General features: G+C 33.8%; 1 protein-coding gene across 1 annotated transcript in view; it reads left to right on the top strand.

Annotated features, from left to right (window-relative positions):
- Positions 1-2,925: 2,925 nt before the first annotated feature.
- LOC111148446 (transmembrane protein 232) overlaps positions 2,926-22,048 on the top strand; it is a 254,105-nt gene continuing 234,982 nt past the window's right edge. Inside the window, exons 1-4 of the mRNA XM_022504999.1 lie at positions 2,926-3,044; positions 12,537-12,648; positions 14,049-14,154; positions 17,813-17,970. Of these exons, the coding sequence (XP_022360707.1) occupies positions 2,926-3,044; positions 12,537-12,648; positions 14,049-14,154; positions 17,813-17,970 (495 nt within the window). The remainder of the gene's footprint in view (positions 3,045-12,536; positions 12,649-14,048; positions 14,155-17,812; positions 17,971-22,048) is intronic.

Raw genomic sequence — 22,048 nt, 5'->3', positions numbered from 1 at the left:
TGTAGCCCAATGATGGACTTGAACTCATGACCCTGAGGTCAAGAATAGGCACTTAACCAACTGAGCCACCCAGGCAGTCCTTAATGAAGAATATTCACATGAAAAAACTAAAAATTTTGTTAAAGTTGATAACATTTTTAGATTCTTTATTTTGAGGTATCTTTGGAGAATGGGGTGTCATTTTAAACCTTGTTTTCTTTATTTATTTACCCCACTGAGGATTTAATTCTAACATCTCATTGGGAAATATTTTTGAGGACATTCATCTTTTTTGAGAAACTTGAGATTATTTGGTTGTTGTTTCTTTTACTCTTAGTCAAAAGCAATCCTAACTAATAACATACATTGGTGAGTCATACTATCTCCTACTCAAATAGTATTTGAATAATAAAATATTGTTGGTTAAGCACTGGCACTATTACTTTCAAGATTGGTACTCCCAAGATAAGGCAGAAATAGAGAGGAAGCATGTAAAAACTTCTGCAGCGGTTTTGAGTTTTTCCACCCATCCAATCTGGGGGAGTCTCATCAACAGGGTATTGTGGAACTTGCGTGTTGAGCAGATGGTGCAAATACTTACCACTAGTACCAGCAGATGTGCAGGATCTTTGGAAAATAGCTTCAATGATTAGTTCAAACTCTTAATCTCTAACTTCTTGAAATATCAAAAAATATGGCTGACTGTAGTCAATCCTATAAAATATATCACTAAATGGCTAAGAGCTCTAGGTCAGTATGCCTAACACATGCACACAAAGACCAGTTTGCTTTCCATTCAATTTCCCTTCAATTATTTTTCCTCCTAGGTTGCCTATATTTTTCCCTTTCTATTCATTTGGAATTAATTTTTTTAAAAATAATTTATCTTACAGTATGTCTGACTCAAATTTGTATTTCTAATCTCTATTTCTGGAATATGTGATGTTTTATGAATGGTGGGTTTCTTTTTGTCTTCTTTTGAAAACTTTGTTTTAGTGTAATTAAACATCTTATCTTCATAATTTTGTATGACTCACAATAAATACTTGTCAAACATAATAGCAACCATAAATGTGCAACATTTGTTACCATATTTATCAAATTAACCCTTTGAATATCCCTATTTCTCTATTATTGTTGTTTGGTGCTTATGTGTTCTTTATCTCCATCATTAATTGTTCGTAATTGTTTTCCTGAGTTCCTTTTAAGGTAGGAACATCTGATGTGAATCCAATATGATGTTGTTCACTGTTAAAAATTAAACTCCTGGGGCGCCTGGGTGGCTCAGTGGGTTAAAGCCTCTGCCTTTGGCCCAGGTCATGATCCCAGGGTCCTGGGATCGAGCCCCACATCGGGCTCTCTGCTCAGCAGGGAGCCTGCTTTCTCCTCTCTCTCTGCCTGCCTCTCTTCCTACTTGTGATCTCTGTCTGTCAAATAAATAATAATAAAAAAAAAACTTAAAAAAATTAAACTCCTGAATATATTAGTCCTGTTTGGGAAAAACTTATATTATATATTGACATTAGGGTCACTCTAAGTGACATCCCTATATATATAACCCAGTATAGCTACTGACTTAAAAATACATTTACCTTATATTCAAATGGATGTAGATTATTAGAAGCAGACTTTGCTATAACCAATAGCAATAGATAATAATGTTTTGTGTTTATAATCCATTTTGTACTGGATATTTTCCCATTGGCCTTTCAGATCCATTGTCTGTCCTTTTCCACTCTGCCTTATACCTTCTCTGGCTTCTAGTTTGGCTTAGCTAATGGGAAGTGCAGGCAGGTAATTGGAGTGAAGGGCAGAAGGGGGAGATCAAAATTCCTGTCTCTAGTCTCCCTCTTAGCAGGCAACCTCAGATGGGCTGTAAGTCTAGACCAAAGGCCAAAGTTTGTTTGTTTGGATTGTTTGTTTGTTTGTTTGTTTGTTTTTAAATCAAACACCACTTTCCTACAGCTATTCTTTCTGGCTCCTTCTTTCCCTCAGTTCCAAGAGTGGTGGTTTCACCCCTTTCTTCCAGACTCTTGAGAATGGCACCATCTCAGATATTATTTCATTGTATTTGTTTGTTTGTTTGAATAACTCTGCCCATCTCTTTGGAGTCCCTTTATTTAGTTACTCCATTTGAGTGTGTTTTCTGATTCCTGTTAGAACCTTAATCAGTTTTAACAATTACCTAGCTTAAAAACTAAGTGCAAAATAATTCAATGTAAGTCTATGTATTTCAATACTTCATTTTGCTATTTAAATACTGTACTAAACAGAAATAGTGTCTTCTAGTTTTGGTCTTATAAAATGTATTCAGACATACTTCAAAAGGAAAATAAAACTGGATATGAGGACAAGCTGAGAAAACGTAATCTAACTGGTAAAAAGACAGAAGACAAAAAAAATTTACAAGTAATTTTAGAAAGCAGGAAACATAGTAATCTAATAATGATCACAAGCCCCTACATAAAGCTTCTTATATACCACGCTCTGTTCTAACCAATCTACATATATTGACCTATTTCTTACAGCAACTCTGTAGGGAGGTACTATTCCCATTATACAAGTGGGGAAACTGAGGCACAAGCAGTTAAGTAAATCAATTTGATTGTATCTTCTTAACTACTATGCCATATTGTTCTTCTAATGGTTTTGCTGATACAATAGCTAAAGTATAGTAAAGGCTATATTATATGAAAGGATAAGTTTTTAATAGTAACATAATAGAATGTGGGTTTTCAATTCAAAGTTGGGTTTGACTCCTGGGTCTGACATATTAAACTTAAATTCTTCCTTACTATAATTTCTTTCCTAAGTCTGATTTACCTTCTTGCCACCCTTTTCCCCACAAATCATGAATTTGTTTGTAATGTATTCTTTGGTACTAAAAGTGCATTTGTACTCTAACATAAAATTTAACATTTTTCTTTAGGTTTATGATCTGTGAGTATGTCTGTTAACAAGTCACCCATGATTAATAAATTAGGAGTGATATCTTCTTCTTATCATGAAAAATTCTTGAAGTCTAAAATTCAAAATTTAAGGAAAAGAAAGAAAAATAAACCAAAGTAAGTTTGAAAGAATTTTCATGTTAATAAACTTGCAGATTGATATGCATTATAGAATTTAGAAAGCACAGAATATTATGAACAATTTCTTTAAAATCATATATAGCTCTAAAATATGTATTTCAATGTATTTACTATTTTTAAATAAATAGATTCATAATTTTTAATGAACATATATTTCTGAAATTTTGAATTCTGCACTTTCTGTTTAAAATAAACATTGTCCTATAATTATATATGTCTATTAAGCTGCCATAATAATCTGTGAAATGCATAAGAGAAAGTATTTAATAACTACCGTCTTACAAAGCACTTTAGTTATTTCTGTGTCCTTTGCTATTTCAAATTAAGCCAAAATAGAATGTCATTCTGCATTTCAAATTATTTCTTGGGATAAAGTTTCTAAAATGAAGTTATCAGATCAAATCTTGTTGATAATTTAAAAATTGTGATTTTAAGAAATTTTTAAAAACTTAAAAATGAAGAGAATTATAGACTATATAAGAAAACTTGCATAGTGACTTTTGGTTACATTTGTTTCAAATATTTTTCTTAACAAAAACTAGATCAACAGATAAAAGTGAAGCTCTTTGACCACCTGCCCTCCCAACTAAAATAATTGTGGTATATTATCATTTCACTTCATTTTTCTATTTAAATATGAATGAATATAAAATTGCATTTTTTATGTAAATATAAATTAATTATACCTAACTTATTTATCTGTGATTTGATTTTTTAAAAGTCAGTGTTATGTTTTTAATTCAATCCATGCCAGTAATTATGTTTTATTATTGATAATTATTTCTTTATTCATTTTAGTGGCTGTATAGTGTTACATATAATGCATACTTCTTATTTTATTTATTTTCCAGTTTTTTGCCAATGAATCAGTGCTATAGTAAAAATCATTATATATTTCTCTTTGTATATCTGGGTAAGTGCTGCTTTGGAGTGGGATTTTTTTTATTCCTCACTTTTTGAATTTTCCTTAATTCTCTTGCTGTCTAGAGTATCTCAATCAATTTACATTGTCTCCAACAGTATATGAAAGTATCACCTCCCACATCTTTGCCATCGCCTGATATTGTCAGACTTCTTCTATTTGTCATTGTAATAGGCCACAAGTGGGACTTGCCTGATAACTTTTTAAAATCTCTGATAACTAATGAGACTCAGCATCTTTTAATATTTGTTACCATTAGAATTACTTTTATCTGTTTATTTCCCAACTTATTTTTTAGGTGTTTTTTTCTTACTGATATTTGATATTCTTAAATATTTGTTATGAATTCTTTCAGTCGTTGACTTGTCTTTTAACTTTGTTTTTGTGATGCCTTTCATCTACATGATGCCTTCATCTACAGAAGTCCTGGAAATTAATACAGTCATTATGATTTTAAGAGTAGTTATATACTTTACATTGCTGATTTTGTTCACTCACTCCATTTGCCCATTTCATTAACATACTGTGAACTATCCATTCATTCTTCTGTTTTTGACCACTTCAATTATTTCCTGTTTTTGGTTATTATGAACAACGTTTCCATGAACAATCTTGTACAAGCATCCTAGCACATATCCTAAGGTACATAACTGGGAGTGGAATTGTTGGATCATGGGATATATGCCATTTAGTGAACAGAACTTATTCTCAGTCTTTTATGATTAGTGATTTTTGTATTTTGGTTAAGAAATCTGTCTCCACCTCAATATCATGTAGATATTCTTATACATTATTTTCTAAAAACCTTACTGTTTTGCCTTTCATGTAATACGTGTAGAAACAATTCTTGTTAATGGTGTTACCTACAGGTCTAATTTTCCTTTTTTATTTAAATACCTAGTTGATTAACACCATGTTTTGAAAAGAACATCCTTTTCCAATATTTTGCTAGTACAACTATTGCATAAAGTATCCACATATAATGGGTGTTTTTAGCTTGTCTATTCTGTTTCATTGGCCCATTTGTCTCTATACCAGTGCCACGCTACCTTATTATCATCATTTTAATAATAACAGTAGTCAACATGACTGATTTTCCATATATGTTCTTCTTCATTAATATAATTTTTAGAGTCAGCTTGTCATTTTTTTTAAGCTTGTTGGGTTTGGTTATTGGATTTTTCTGAATCTATAGACAAGTTTGAGGATAATGGCATCTTTATTATAATAAGGATTCCAATTTATGAACAAGATATAACTTCCATTTATTTAGTTACTTGTGAAATTTTCTCAGTGAAGTTTTAATGTTTCTTTCTTAGGGGGACTGTGCATCTTTTAAGATGTTAGGTTTTATTCCCCTGTATTTGGTATTTTGTATACAATTATATGTTTTACACATATATTTTTAAATAGATTTTTTTATGTTTCCAGAAGAGAGAAATACAATCGATTTTTATACATTGATTTTACATGCAATTATATTGCTAAATTCTCTTACCGATTCTAAGCATGCTTATCTCAATCTTTATTAAAAAAGAATAAACGTTTCATGATTAAGTATAATTAGGGTCCTCAAACCTTATCTAGCAATTTAATTCTAATTTGTGGTTTTTAAATTTCCACTAGACTTCATTACTAATTTAAGTAGTTAATGTTCCTTTATATTTTATTTATTGTTAATCACTTTCCTTGCTTTGCCTTCCTTTTTTGCTTCTTAGGCCTTGTTTTTCTTTTGCCAGCCAGATATAAAACTTCTAAAATTTTAGAATTTTTTATTGAGAAAAATCTGATCTTGTTAGTCTGAATATACTTTTATTTTATTCTTATTCTTGAAGGAAATTTAAAACTGAATATAGAATTATCTTTGGTCTGTTATCACTTTTATTCCCTTTCTTTTCCCTCCTCAGCAGACTGATGTCATTCCACTCATAGTTTCCATTATTGCTGTTGAGACATTAGGTGAAATTTTGATGTTATTTCTTTAATATTAGTTTGTGTCCTCCTACCTTGGGTGCTTTCAAAAATTTCTTATTGTCTTGCATTTTCTGCAGTTTTACAATGCTGTGTCAGAATGTAATTTTATTAAAAAATTATTTGCATGGATCTCTCAAACCTTTTAAATCTGAGGACTGTGTCATGATTCCTAAAAAGTTATCAGATATTGTTTCTTCAGAAATTACCTTGACAACTCATTTTCTTTCCTTCTGAGAGTTTTTACTATTAGATCATTTCATTGTATTTTTGACCTTCCCCTCTTTCATCTCCATTTTCTTTTTTTGGTCTCTTTTTACTATACTTTGAATAGTTTATTCTGATATGTGACATTTTCCTTGTGACTACTTCTCGTTACCCAAGTTTTAAATCTGCCTGGAGTGTAAATCTGCATTAAGACTGATCTCAGCAACACACACAAATACACACACATGTTTTTCCATTCTCTTTACTTTTCTGCTGAGCGCCATAGCAGCCTTCTCTACAGCTCCCTGGGGTTGGAAGAAGGGACTGGGATTAGTTCTGATTGCTTTTACCTTAGGCATTTAGTTAGGCAATGTGGAGGGAGTCCAAGTTTCCTGCACCTTGAAAATCCTGGCTTTTGCTTACTGCATGGTCACTTAGAAAACATACTTGGTCTTGTCTCCATTGCCCCTTGTACCAAAGGAAACCAGATTCTGTTTCTGGCACCAGCTGTTTGAGATGAAGCAGAGACCTGTCTTGGATGAAGGAACATAACCTTTATTTTTCTTCTTAGATGTCACATGAATTGTCATATGCCTCATATTGTATTTGCTTCACGTATTCTTCCTTAAAACATGTGTTTTTGCAGGCCTAGTGTGGATTCCGTTGGAGACACAGTTAGGGCTCCCTGTAAATCCTTCAGATGAGGTACTAAAGTCTATTCCAGACCAAAGAGAAAATCACACAATCTTAAAATGGATTATTTGGTTCAGAGTATACTATTTTGTTACGATTTTCTTCTTAAGTAAGTTTATTTTATTGTGTGTAGTCTGTTGCTTTTTTTACTTCATCTCAGAGGTGCAGAAGACTGGAAGATTTTGAAGACTTACATCAAATACATACATTTATTTTAGCTGACTGGAAAAAATAAAAGGGAATGTAACTCTTACATTAGGAAGATTTAGTCAAGCTATTAGATTAATTTACCTCTTTCTCACAGAAGCTGCTTTTTTTTTTTTTAATATTTGGGAGGCTCTAGTCTTCAAAGTTTCCTAAAATGTTAATAAACCTGAAATTTTTCCTTTTATTAATGTTTTTGACCCTTTTATAGTTAGAAAATGTGCTCTGCAAATACATGCTCTAAATATTTTTAAATGCTCTATATGTACATATCTATATAATGTTACTGATTTTGATAAACATACATTTATAATACAATATAGCATTGTAGTATGGGCTATAAATGTATGTTGTCAGCAGCAAGAAGAAACTTTTCTAGACTTACATTTATATTCTGGTCATTTGTTTAGTTTATCTATAGTATGTTTTTCATTTATCTGAATTATTATAAGTCTTTAGTGAAATTCTAAATGGCTAAGACCTTGTAATCAGGTCTGTTAATTTTAGCCTGAGACATCTATATTATCATATTTGGGGATGGCTACAGATGATTTAGCCAAAATCTGGATGGTTGGATCTGGATGGCCATAAAGAGCATGAACACATGCAATTAAATGTAGCTTCTTTTAGAATGTATTACCCCAGATGAGAGATCAGTAGCTACTGGTGAGAATATCTGTACAAAGTATGTAGAGTCTTACAAAATCATAGAAATCATAGTCTTCTTATAATGGGGCTTATACCACTGTCTTAGCCCAAGTCTTTAGAAGGCAGAATATGAGAAGAGGATTAAAATTCTAATAATTTATTTGGGGTCAAATAAATGCAAAGTCAGTACACTAAAGATTAAAAAAAAAAAAAAGGAAAATGAGGCAGGAAACCTTGATGCATTACTACCTGGAGCACTAAATCACAACTTGGCAAGATGAAATATAGCAGACAGGTCCATACTTGGTATGATGGGACTCATTAAGGCATGGTTTCAGGAGGAAGCCACATCTCATAGTAGACCATGCAATGGAGAAATGAGAAGGGTTATTCATCTCATCTGTTGTTTTTGTTTAGTGTTTTCTTTGGTCAAGATTCATTACATAGGTGCTAACTCATCCATACTTCCAGTTTGTGTCATCCAGCACATGGCTACTCCAAATGTAGAAGAGGAGGGACAGCTCACTCTTTGGGCCATAAAGATCATGCAGGCAGGAATCAAGTGAATCTGAAACTGTACAGTATTCATGGCCAACACAGGCACTAATCATGAAGACCTTACAGCTTTGTATTTTGCAGAATGTTTTCAGATAACAGATTTTTATTATCCCTAAACTCAACTCAGTATAAGTAATTCACTAGTGAAATTACTCTTTTTTAAAAAGATTTATTTATTTATTTGAGAGAGGGAGAGTGAGAGAGAACACAAGTGGAGGGAGGGGTAGAGGGAGAGTGAGAAAGAATCTGAAGCAAACTCTGCACTGAGCATGGAGCCCTACACAGGGCTTGATCTCATGACCGTGAGATCATGACCTAGCTGAAATTGGTCACTTAGCCAACTGAGCCACCTGGGCACCCTGTGAAACCACTCTCGAAGATTTCCACAGACCTTCTAAACATTAACTCTAATGATCTCTTTGTACTTAGTTTTGATATCCCTGCAGATGTGTATTTTTGGTCATGCTCTTTATCTTCATTCTGTTTGGTATCTCAGTCTAGAATTGCTTGTTTGCATGGAACAGGCACATTTTACTTACCTTTACTAGCTGAAACATAGACATACAGGTACACCTAACTGCAAGAAAGAATCTTTTCATAAGAAAAAGGAGAATAAACACTGATGTAGGCGTCTATGAATCTCTGCCATAGACCACTCTTCAATGCCATTTATGTTTGTTCTCAACCCAGAATTTCCATCTTCATTTCCTATCTTGATTTTAAGGATTCTGTCTATGCTGGGTTAAAATTCTTATTTTTTCTTATTTCTTCTCTTTGGTCCTATTTGTATTAGTTAGGATAAATTTGAAACAACTATAGAAAGAAACTTCTAATTTCAGTGGCTTATATCAGATAGAAATGTATTATCTGACATAAAAAGTCAATGGATCAAGGCTGACAGGACAGCTCTGCTTTTGGGGTCAGTGAGAAACTCAGGACCCTCATTATCTCATAGGGTGTTGTACTCATCTTCCTAATCAAAGCTGATTCAGCACTGTGTCTTTGTTCCACTTCACAGGAAGGAAAAAAAAGCATCATTCTAGAGAAAATGGTATGTTTTTAAGTTAGAGGTGACCTGAAATTTGCATATATTACATTTGCTCATATCCCACTGGCTTGGCCATGTGCCCATATCTAGCAGCCAGAAAGACTGGGAAATATAGAGTAGCTAGGTGATCATATGCCAAAGAAAAGGCAGAGAAAGAATTTTGAAAGGACAGTCGCTGTTCTGTCACATTCCAGTTCTTCACTGTTCAAGGTGTAGCTCAAGTGCCATTTCTGCAAAGAAGCTTTTTTTGAACCTTTAACCAAAAACAGTATTGCTTATAACTAACAGTCATTCAGCACTTGATATGTATCAGGAACTAGACTTTGTGTTCTGATTTGATACTTCCCAGAATTCTACAAGATTTTCTCATTTCCACATATGCAAAATGACAGTTCACACAGATTAAGTGATTAAGCAAAGATTATATGTCTAGAAATCATTGGAATCATGATTTCTACTTCTAAATCCTACAGGATTTCTTTTTTTTTTTTTAGCACATTTTTTTGTTGCATCTCATTTCCCTTCCAAATTGGGAACTTTCTTTCTTTCTTTTTTTCCAAATTGGGAACTTTCTGAGGTTGAATCTGATTTCTCCTCTCACCCTCATTGTATATAGCAAAATATCTTGTGTGTAAGAGACTTCTCTTAAATATTTACTAAACAAATGAGTTGTCAGCTAAAAAAAAAAAAAGTTCTGATGAATAGTTTAGGTAGGTTATTAAAATAAAGTATATTTTCTCTATATGTAAAATTAGAATGATGCTCTTTATTTACTATCTATTCCACAGGACTGCACTTATATACTTACAATACATTACATTTATTTTTGAAGAAAATAGAATGTGTGAAGAAATTCGAATGTGGGAAGCCAAAGTATATTTTCTATTCAAATGCCTATATTTACTTTTAAAGTGTCTTTTTTGCTTCTTAGGTGTTATTTGTATATCATTATATGATAATTTGTGTAACGACCTCAATTTCTTTGTGATGGGCTAGACATGGTTCAAATAGCTATATTTATTTCCCACTAAATATTTACTGACATGAGCTATGGGACACCAATTAAGGGATTCAGTATCTATACAGAAAGCTGAAAGGCATTCACTTTCCATGTTTTCAAAGATTCCTTATCTTCTTGTAATTCCCATAGCACTTTGTACAAATGGGACGATTAAAGCTATTTTGGACTCTTCATGAGCATCAAAGAAATGTCATCCCAGATGACTATCAAGAAAGAGTTTTCAGCCAGCCTACACTGTATCTATCTAAGCAGATGTCTCCATGGGCAAGAGTGAGATAGAGAACATGAAATCAAGGATGAAATTACTAATTTCAAAATGCCCAGTTCTAGCAAAGCTTGTGCATGCTAACACCTCAACTATTCCTCTGTTTTACTACAAGCTCCATGAGGGCAGGGTTTTTTTATTTCATTCTTGTATCCCCACTTTAAAGTCTAATAGGAGACGGTCAATATCTCTGCTTATTCTATGATCGTTAAGGCACCATTACTTTTACATACATCTGTCTCCTCAATAGGACTGTGAATTATGCAGGGGCAAAATCTGATTTTTATTCATGTATTTTTTCCCTGTATCCCACAAAACAACTAACTCAGTAAATTCTGAATATAGTAAGTTGTTACAAAAATGTGTTTTATTCTTCTGGACCGCTTGTTCTGATAGCATGACTCTAACAGTTATTTGACCACACAAATAAACAACTCATTGATTCTACTACTTATTCACTGTTCCTCTGATATCACTTTTTTTTAAAGATTTTATTTATTTATTTGACAGACAAAGATCACAAGTAGGCAGAGAGGCAGGCAGAGAGAGAGGAAGGGAAGCAGGCTCCCCACTGAGCAGAGAGCCCGATGCGGGGCTTGATCCCAGGACCCTGAGATCATGACCTGAGCCGAAGGCAGCGGCTTTAACCCACTGAGCCACCCAGGCGCCCCTCTGATATCACTTTTGATCCCATGCCCATCTTAAATCCTGTGGTATATCATTATAATCACTCTACTCATTCTCTTACATATACTGTCAACTTATTTTTCCTACTTCTCTTTGAAATATTTGTTTACTCTCTCTGTACTTTCCCCAGGGGTTCCTTTCTATTTGCAAGGCTTTAAATACCACATGTGTCTTTAATGACTCAATAATGACTCCAAAATTGATGTATCTAGACTGAACTTTTCTCCCTGAAATTCAAGCTCATATATCTGTCTATTCTCTGTCTCTACTAGGATGGCTATGGTCATCTCAAATGTAATATATCCAATACTGAACTTATTCTCTACCCTCACCCCAAATCTGCTTCTCCACCAATCTTCCCTTTCTCAGAAAACTGCAGTTCCATCCTTCCAGTTATTCAGTTCAATCATGACTCTTTTCTTTCTTTCTTTCTTTTTTTTCTCTCATGCTTAATTTCTAATTCTTTGGGCAGTCTTAATTGGAGCTAATGTCAAAACATACCCATTATCCAATCTCTTCTTTTTACTGACATTGCTATCTTCTTGATCTAAGCCACTATTGCATCTCACCTAAGTATACATGTGCCTCCTTCCATGCTACCTCCCACCTTTCCACACTCCAAATCTCAATAGACATTGGAATGAGCCTATTAAAACCTAAGCTAAATCATGCCACTCCTCTTATCAAAACCCTGCAATAACTTCTCATCTCATCCAGAGTTAATCTGATACTTGTCACCTCTCTGACCTTGCCACATACATCTTTCCTCCTTTGCTCATTTTACTGCTGCCACAGTTGCATTTCACTTGCATGTAGGGAATAAAAATTTAGCTTAAATTGAACCAACACTGTTATATGAAAGGAGATAAATCAGTCTTCAACATAATCAGAGCTGTGCTGGGTTTTACCTATGAAGAAGGCATATACCAGCAAGACTTCTGGCAACCATTTCAGAAACTTTTCTTTTAGAAGCTACAAAATTCTTTTACATCATGAGAATTGTTTCTTAATCCAAGAGTATGATTAGATAAATCTAGGAGTCCTGTACACACACACACACACACACACACACACACACATATATATATTTACTTATCTTACTGATTTCTCTGTATGTGTATGAAACATTTTTATTAAGGTAAGGTACTTTTTCAAAAGAAAATAGTTATGCTTAGCCCCTAGAAATTGACTAATTAAAATTTGGGAACTATTATCTATAACGATTGATTTGTTTTTTGGTTTAGTCCATCATTTTCAATCACAAAAGAATTCATCTTGAGATTCAATCAAGCAAGAAATCCAAAAGAAAAGGAAGAGTTGTTGGACCTAGCTAGAAAAACCATTCTCAGATGTAAGGTAATAGTACACTATTTGATTATTTAATATATGGACTTTCTGTTCTAGTTGGTGGGTGGTTACATGTTCTAAAATATCAAAAGTAAAAATAAGAAATAACTTTTTAAAGTCATTAAGTATCATTAAAGATATTAATGCAAAGTAAAATTAAAGCTGATAACCAGATAATTCAATGACAAAGGGCTTTTTAGGTGAAGATTCTCCACAAATTATTGAAGAAGATAGCTAGCTGTTGATACTAGTCCAGGAGCTCACCACAAAATATGAAAGGCTGGCAAATAAATTTTTGATTATGATAATTCCACTTTTTCCTTAAAAAAAAATGTTGACTGAGATATCATGTGTCTCAAAGAAGAAAGGAAGCTTCCCTAAACCTTCACAATACATACATAATATACTCTGTTCTCTCTCTATAACTATTCACCAAACTTATAGAAAATACATTCTTTAACAGTATGCATTAGCTTCCAAATTTTCAAACACATATCAAAACAGAACATGAAGTGAAATAAATCCTTGTTTTGCTCTTCTTACATTAGATCCAGTTTGTGTTAGGCAGAGAAGTAATATACATATTACCAAATATACATATACCATATACATATTTATTTTGGTATATATATATGTACATATGGTACATATCTACCATATTACCAATATACATAATATAAAAAATTAATGAAATAAAAGTCGCACAGAACTGGAACATATATTAAGCCATCTTTTTTGTTGTGGTAGTGGTGATTTCCCAGCATTCCACTTCACTGTTGCTCACATACATTACAATTTTGGAAAAAATTTGATTAGAAAAAGAATATTCTTCTGGCAAGTATGCATACTGAGAGGTGCTAGCAGATACATTCATCAATGAGCTTCTGTCCAATTGTCCAACTGCTCCCTGGGGAAGCCCCAGGAGTGGGCCCATTAAGGGAAGAGTAGCAATCTTGGTATCTATCTCAGGTTCATTAATTTCAGTCCGTTCACAGGGAAGTAGCCAGAGTTTTCCAGCAAATTGGCATGAAGCTAATTTCTGTTGAATCACATTCAATATACTTTTCCTTCTAGAATCAGAGATGCATTTTCTGGGTTGGATAATGAGGTAGAAGTAATCCCTTGAGAGTAAAGAATGAGAATTATTTTTAGCAAATGACTAATGATATAACTCAGAATATTAACAAACATCCTTTACATTTTAGCACCAATACAATTTACATAAAATATCAAAAAATAAAATTGATATAAACAAAAATACAAAGTTTTATATAAACTAGCTATAGAGCATAGCCTCATAGAGTGACTTTCAGAATATAACTAAGGAATAATCAAAATAAGTAAACTAGTAAATAAATTTGTAAGAAGCTATACATTTTGGTTTGCCTTTTCATGCTTACTCGTAACAGAGAAAATTGGGTCTCAAAACCTTAGGCTCTGGGAAGCATGTGCATCTTCCTACTGCATGGATGGAAGTAATATATCTAGCTCAGTGCAAAGGAGAAATCCAAGATGGTATGTACTCTTACTAAGCTCTTCTTAGTTACCCTGAATGTTTTCTAGATTAGCAGAAAAGGCGTAACTTGTGACCTTTAATATTTAGAAATTGTGCAAGAGCCAAGGAAAATTTGCCTTTCTATATTGAAATATCTGGTAATGTTTCACTATGAAAGCTCCTTTTGTAATTTTGGATTTATGAATTTGACTGCTCAACTTTTTAATTACAAAATTGTTTTAAAAACTTTTGTTCAGCACAGTCTTCATTGCTTTTTTCTAAAATTAGCAACTAATTAAAAAGTAATATAAAATGTCATTGAAGTGATTTTCAATTACAATAGGCACTATACTTTAGAGAAACTTGTTTTGGCATTTTATGATTCTTACTCATAAAACGTTAACCAAATGGTCCTTTGTTTTTCACTTATTTTAAACAGCCATTTTACTCATTACGTTTTCATTTATCACTTCTCATTTATATGTCTCCTTCCAAACCATCCTCCAACCAATCTAAAAAAGAAATTAAAAAACATTGTTTTTCAAGAGGTAAAATACCTTTTATCATTATCCTGAATTTTATGTGTATGCCTTTTAAAATGAGCTTTAGAATGTTAACCAAATGAAGTCAGAGAGTAGTTCTCCATGTAAACTGAGTTTTGTAGGGCTAACTGGGAGGTTTCAAGCAACAGGAAGAGTAAGAACAATTCTGTATTTAACTTGTCTTTATGGCATTCTGATCACAGTGCTATCCACAGCCTGACCTCTATTAAATGTTTAAACAATATTGAAGTAAACACCCCTCGCTTATCAACAACCAGTAGCTACTTGTTTTTCTTTGCCCATTAAACCCTTTTGTTCAGGTGTCCTGCAGTCACGTGATTCAGAAGAGGGCAGGCCCTTGCAGCCTGGGTGTAGTGTGGGTGGTGGGGTGGAGGGCTGGGCAGTGAGTCTTGGGTGATCTAAACTAATCATGGATATTCCTATTTGCTTGCCAGTGATTAGATTAGGAGTGGTCACAGGAGCTGGTCCTAACCAGAAATATAAAAGCAGGTCTATTTCAAGTACTTTTTGTTGAATTGCTTTTGAAAAAGATAGACCGGGAAGAAAGCACCTCTTCCCTCCCTATGCCTTTTGATGTGTCTCTAAATGGCTTGGTATGAGAAAGATGCCTGGAGCTTGTGTGGTCATCCCTGTTACCATGTACATCAGAAGAACTAGAAAATGAAAGAAAAATGCTTACAGAGGGCAGGTATATGAGCCAGCCCTACAGTCTTTCCATCTGTGATCTTGTGAAATAATAAACATACTTATTTTGAAGACGTTTCTTTGCATTTCCTGTTACACACAGCCAAAAGCTTTTTCATTCTTCAAGATACTGAACTCCAAATAAAAACCCTAAATATGATTTCTTAGTAATGGCTCCACAACTGAAAAACTTCCACATCTGTGTCTTGCAAATCTCTTGTCCGCTCCTCATTCTATAGTTCACTCTCCATGCAGCAGTGATCATACTAAAGCTTAAATCTTTTCTAGTGCCTTCTGATTACGCTTTAAAGAAGCCCTGACTACAAGGCTCTGTATGATCTTATTCCTGGCTGCCTTCCCTTCTTATTCATTACGATTCATTATGCTCTAGTCATACTGATCTCTTTTCTATTCCTTGGATGTGTTAGGGCTTTTCCTTCCTCAGGTCCCTGCATTTGCTCTTCTTTTCAGATATTTACATGACAGCCCTTCAGAAGCCCTTCTTTGTAGTTTTCTCTAGGGCCTTAGCTCTGTGTTCTTTCTCATTCATCTCTGAGGGGTCCTATTTCCTCTGCCTTGATTTTCTAGGTTTTCCACTCTTCTCTTTATAGGACTTATCTTTAGCACTATCTTTTTTTTTTTTTTTTTAAACTGATGGGGGAGGCTTAGTCTTTTTATTTTTCATTTTTTTTTAAAAGGAAAGTTATTAGGATGTATTTTGTGAGGCAGATTTACAACACTACAATACAGGTCATGATTAAGAAGGAAAGAAAGGAAAAAAACACAAAACCAATAACCACATTAAAAAAAAAAGATCATAGTCTTAGGAGTTAATTTAACTTAGAGGAACTTTTCAATTACCTCCTGTTAGCTGTACCAGTAGTGATAATATGTCTGATTCAAATTCAATTATTTTTCCAAAAATCTCTTGGTTCATACAAATTCTCATATTTGCAAGTTCATTTGCTGTCATTTCTTTCTTCTTCTTTTTTTTTAATTTCTTTTCAGTGTAACAGTATTCATTGTTTTTGCACCACACCCAGTGCTCCACGCAATACGTGCCCTCCATAATACCCACCACCTGGCTCCCCCAACCTCCCACCCCCCACCCCTTCAAAACCCTCAGGTTATTTTTCAGAGTCCATAGTCTCTCATGGTTCACCTCCCCAGCCAATTTCCCTCAACTCCCTTCTCCTCTCCATCTCCCCATGTCCTCCATGTTAATTGTTATGCTCCACAAATAAGTGAAACCATATGATAATTGACTCTCTGCTTGACTTATTTCACTCAGCATAATCTCTTCCAGTCCCATCCATGTTGATACAAAAGTTGGGTATTCATCCTTTCTGATGGAGGCATAATACTCCATTGAGTATATGGACCACATCTTCCTTATCCATTCGTCTGTTGAAGGGCATCTTGGTTCTTTCCACAGTTTGGCGACCATGGCCATTGCTGCTATAAACATTGGGGTAGAGATGGCCCTTCTTTTCACTACATCTGTATCTTTGGGGTAAATACCCAGTAGTGCAATTACAGGGTCATAAGGAAGCTCTATTTTTAATTTCTTGAGGAATCTCCACACTGTACTCCAAAGTGGCTGCACCAACTTTCATTCCCACCAACAGTGTAAGAGGGTTCCCCTTTCTCCACATCCTCTTCAACACACGCTGTTTCTTGTCTTGCTAATTTTGGCCATTTTAACTGGTGTAAGGTGGTATCTCAATGTGGTTTTAATTTGAATCTCCCTGATGGCTAGTAATGATGAATATTTTTTCATGTGTCTGATAGCCATTTGTATGTCTTCATTGGAGAAGTGTCTGTTCATATCTTCTGCCCATTTTTTGATATGATTATCTGTTTTGTGTGTATTGAGTTTGAGAAGTTCTTTATAGATCCTGGGTATCAACCTTTCTTTTATCACCCAGTTCTGCCTCATTTCCCCATTATTATTTGTATGGCCTTGTGATCTATTTTGTGTTGGCTGGAACAGCTGGAACTCCTTGGGCATCTCTCTCTCTCTCTCTTCTATCTCTAGCTCTGTAGTCTCTCCAATTTAGTAACTTCTGAGTTATTAGACTTCCTAAGTGGCTGCTAAGTGTTTCAAAGCTAGTATCTTGAGAAAGAGATCCAAGTGGCAGCTCTATTGCCTTTTCTCATCTAGCATTTTATTGGTTAAAGCAGTCACAAGACCTACTCAGGTTCAAGGGGAAAGGGGTATAGATTTCACCTTTTTTTCTTTTTTTAGATTTCACTTCTTAATGGAAGGGGTGTCAAAGAATTTGTAAATATTTAACATTTAAATTTTTTAATATTTTAAAACCACAGTCAGGTCTTGGTGACAACAAATAGTTAATTGTAAGGCTTAATTGTGGCATGTAGACAAAAGCAAGATCTTCAAATTATGGTTTCTACCTTTTTAATATTTCAGAAGCTTTAAATATGCTTTATGCTTCCCTGGACCATGCTTCCTTTGATTATGATCATCTGCCTACCTTATTTTTTGTTGCGGAATCAGTTTTATACAGACTCTGTTGTGATGCATTACAAAAGACATACTTATATACAGTTGAAATAAAACTGATAAAGGTATGTTTTAAAATATTCTAAATATGTTTTAATTGCTACACATACTACATGTAGTTACATGACAGTTGTTTTAGGATCTAAACAGACCATTCGGTTTTATTATGGAACATTCTCTTGTTTGGTAGTTTATTTTAATCTTCTTTAAATGTAGATAATACATTATTACTTGATATCCAAATGGAGGTAGTTTGGGAAAATATAATTTCACCAACTATGTAAGAAAATAATATATAATTAAGGTCAAGTTTATATGAATGTCTGCATATGTGTAACTTTTTTCTTTTCTATTTTAAATCTTTTTAAATGCCACTTTCCATTTAAAAATGTCAACAGATAACCTTAACTAGTTGCCCAGTTTGAGAAGATGAGTTGTTCCCTCAGTATTATGTGTCATTTACAGCCATAAGATGGGAAACTATCTTCATGGGGTGCATGTTTTATAAGGTCTTGGATGACATAAAGTTCTACTCCCTGTGATGATCATGGTTGCCCATTGCAAAATTTATTATGAGTCAGAAAAATTTAGGTTAAGCAGTGGTTTTATTGCAAAGAAAATAAAGAAAAGCCAGAAGAAAAAAATTTGAGAATATTTATTTTTAGGATGTATGTATTTTAAGAATTACTTGCAAAAATTATTAAGTATTATTTGCAAGAAAAATTTCTTATTCAGTTTTGACTATGAACTGTAGAAACCAACCATAAAAATATTCATGACAGCCAGGGAATTTTTGAAGGATACTATATTTAACCCTTAGAAATCAAGCCTAGATACGCTCTGACATGTTTGGGAGTAGAAGACTTATGGAGACCAGGCACGATTCAGAGAGCACATAATAGAAATTGAATGTGTGAAGAACTGAGGCTTTGCATAGAAGAAGGATGGGAGAAGAGAGGCAAGATGTTCTCATGATGACTTTTCCTTCTTTTTCCTGTTTCCTTGTTTTATATATCTCCTATAATAATATAAAATAATATAAAATTTATATAAATTTTATTTATATAATTTTATAATATATATATAAATTATATTAAAAATAATATAAAATTTTCTTCTTTTTCCTGTTTCCTTGTTTTATATATCTTCTATAATAATATAAAATTATTATAGAGATTTAAAAAGATATCTATATCTCTATATTAATGATAAAAGAATGACAGGAGAAACATAAAGCAAGTCTGGCTCTTCTCCCCTTTTCTTCTCATTCCCTTTAGTGACCATTTTCCATTCATTGCTATTTATATTTCTGCTACCAATAAATGACTATAAAATAAAGTCTTAGCCATTGCACAAATTAATTTATATATACTATGTCATTCATTTATTTATTTTTAAAGATTTATTTATTTATTTTAAAGAGAGAGCACATGTGTGAGTGGAGGGGGGGAGGGGCAGATGGAGAGGTAGTGAGGGAATTTCAAGTAGACTACCCAATGAACATGGAGCCCTATGTGGGCCTCAGTCCCACAACCTTGAGATCATGACCTGAGCTGAAACCAGATGCTTAATCAACTGAGCTACCCAGGTGCCCCATCACTATGTCATTTATTTTTAAAATTATGATTTAAAATTATGATTTTAAAATTATGAAAATTATTTTTAAAATATAGATTCCTATATTTTCTCATCTGACAGTTTAGACAATTTGCACAGGTTCACGTAATAGCTGTGAATACTTAGAACTTAACTTGCACAATGCCTTGCACAATGATCAGTGCTTTAGATGAACTAAACATATTAACTTATTTAATCCTTATAAAAATCCTAAAAGGTAAGTGCTATCATTGGCCATTATTTTACAGACTGTGACATAGAGAGTCTAAGTTTTTTTTTTTTAAGATTTTATTTATTTATTTGACAGACAGAGATCACAGGTAAGCAGAGAGGCAGGCAGAGAGAAAGAGAGAGAGGAGGAAGCAATCTCCCTGCTAAGCAGAGAGCCTGATGTGGGGCTCAATCCCAGGACTCTAGGATCATGACCTGAGCCAAAGGCAGAGGCTTTAACCCACTGAGCCACCCAGGTGCCCCGAGAGTCTAAGTTATTATTCAAGGTCTCAACAGAGAAGGTTTTGAAACCCAGTGGACTCTCAGCTATAATGCTATACATTTACCTTGGGTCTCAGATTTACTAATTTTAAAGTCTACTCCTTATTGTTCTAGATAATATAAATTAGCTAGTGGAAATAAGCATGCTCTATAAGTACCTTTGATTTCAGACAAGAAGCCATTTCATTTATCCTTCTTGACTTTGTAGACTTTTTATTATATATTTAACAGTCAATTGGAAACCTCTCTTTTGATCTTTTCTTTTTGACGGTATGCTATACCGACAGTACGCTATACTGGAAGTTATTGCTAGGGAAGCATCACCCACCTTCTTATGCACCATTTTTTGATAAAGTAGTATATAGTTCAGCATTATGAAGAGCCACAAATATTTGATTCGATAATATTATTTACTTTCACAATTTGTGTGCCTTCTTTCCTCATTATTTACCTCTGAGTGTAGAATCATCTTAAGTATTAAAGTCTACTTAAATGAAGTGTAGGGAATAACATATAAGCAACAATAGTTTAATATATTTTTGATAGAAATATAGAGTGTTCTTCAAGCATCTGTAAAAAACCATGGAGCACATAATCAACCATTAAAATATAACAGATAATAAATATTATTCAGTATTTCTATTTCACTGTTAGATAATAGAGTCTGAAAAATTAAAAGAAGTAGTCATAGAAAGAGAAGGAAAGAAGGGTAGTAAGGAATAAAGGAAGGAAAGATGGGAGAGTGAAGAAAGAGGAATTAACAAGGAGAGATCCAGTTTAAGAGGCAAAGCTCAAGCTGTCAAGCTACAGAAAGAATATGTACACAAATGGGACTTGAGGAAATATGCACAGAGAGTCCCAGAATATTTTAGAGATATAGAAAGGCAGATTTTTAAATAAAATTTAGGCTTTCAGAATATTATAGATGAAAGCTTATAAAACCATTTTCCCAAGCGTAGTTATAACAAGGGAGAGCCTCTGGATCAGGTGAAACTTACGAACAAATTGGGGTATAATACAGTGATCATGCAAAGTGATCTGTTTTTCATGTATTTTTCTATTTTGTATGATGTGAAATTCTTTTTTTTTAAAAGATTTTATTTATTTATTTGACAGACAGAGATCACAAGTAGGCAGAGAGGCAGACAGAGAGAGAGGGGGAAAGCAGGCTCCCTGCCAAGCAGAGAGCCCAATGTGGGGCTCGATCCCATGACCCTGAGACCATGACCTGAGCCGAAGGCAGAGGCTTTAACCCACTGAGCCACCCAGGTGCCCCTGATGTGAAATTCTTGAACATGAATTTTCCTTTCAACATCCATCTCTAATCCTTGCAAATTATTTCCCCTTTGATTAATTTTCATCCATTGTCTATAACGAGGGGTATTTTATTTTAATATTCACGCTTAGAATACTACAGTATTCTTTTAAATGATATGACAATTTCCACTTCCCATTTAACTTCAATCTCTTAGAGAAGCATTGTACTTTATCAAAGTGGTCTGTATGAAGAGATCCCTTGGATATGCTTTATAAATGTTTTCTTTTTATTTAAATCTATAAATGGTGGATATTTATAATATATAGATACATTTATAAATATTGATGGTGCATTCTCAGAATTTATTTTACCAATAGAATTTTGTGATAAAAGTACTTGGAAATCTCTGCTATAATAGAAAGTTCATGACTTTTGGTGCAGCATAGTCTTGGGCTCAAAGTTCAGTCATGCCACTTATTTGTTAAATTGTCTTCGTTGGGGGCACTTGGGTGGCTCAGTGGGTTAAGCTTCTGCCTTCGGCTCAGGTCATGATCTCAGGGTCCTGGGATCAAGCCTCACATTGGGCCCCCTGCTCAGCGGGAAGCCTGCTTCCCCACCCCCCCGCCTGCCTCTCTGCCTACTTATGATCTGTCTGTCAAATAAATGAATAAAATCTATAAAAAAATTGTCTTGGTTGAATCACTGAGACTTGTAGAATCATCTTTTTTACTTTATTACTATTATTTTCTACGTGTAGATCTGACAGTATTACCCTG

Source organism: Enhydra lutris, unplaced genomic scaffold (assembly GCF_002288905.1).
Source record: "Enhydra lutris kenyoni isolate GAN:26980312 unplaced genomic scaffold, ASM228890v2 scaffoldscaffold19, whole genome shotgun sequence".
Classification (NCBI taxonomy): domain Eukaryota; kingdom Metazoa; phylum Chordata; class Mammalia; order Carnivora; family Mustelidae; genus Enhydra; species Enhydra lutris.
The sequence above is the reverse complement of the archived record's forward strand: the minus strand, read 5'-3'. Positions and strand labels throughout refer to the sequence as shown.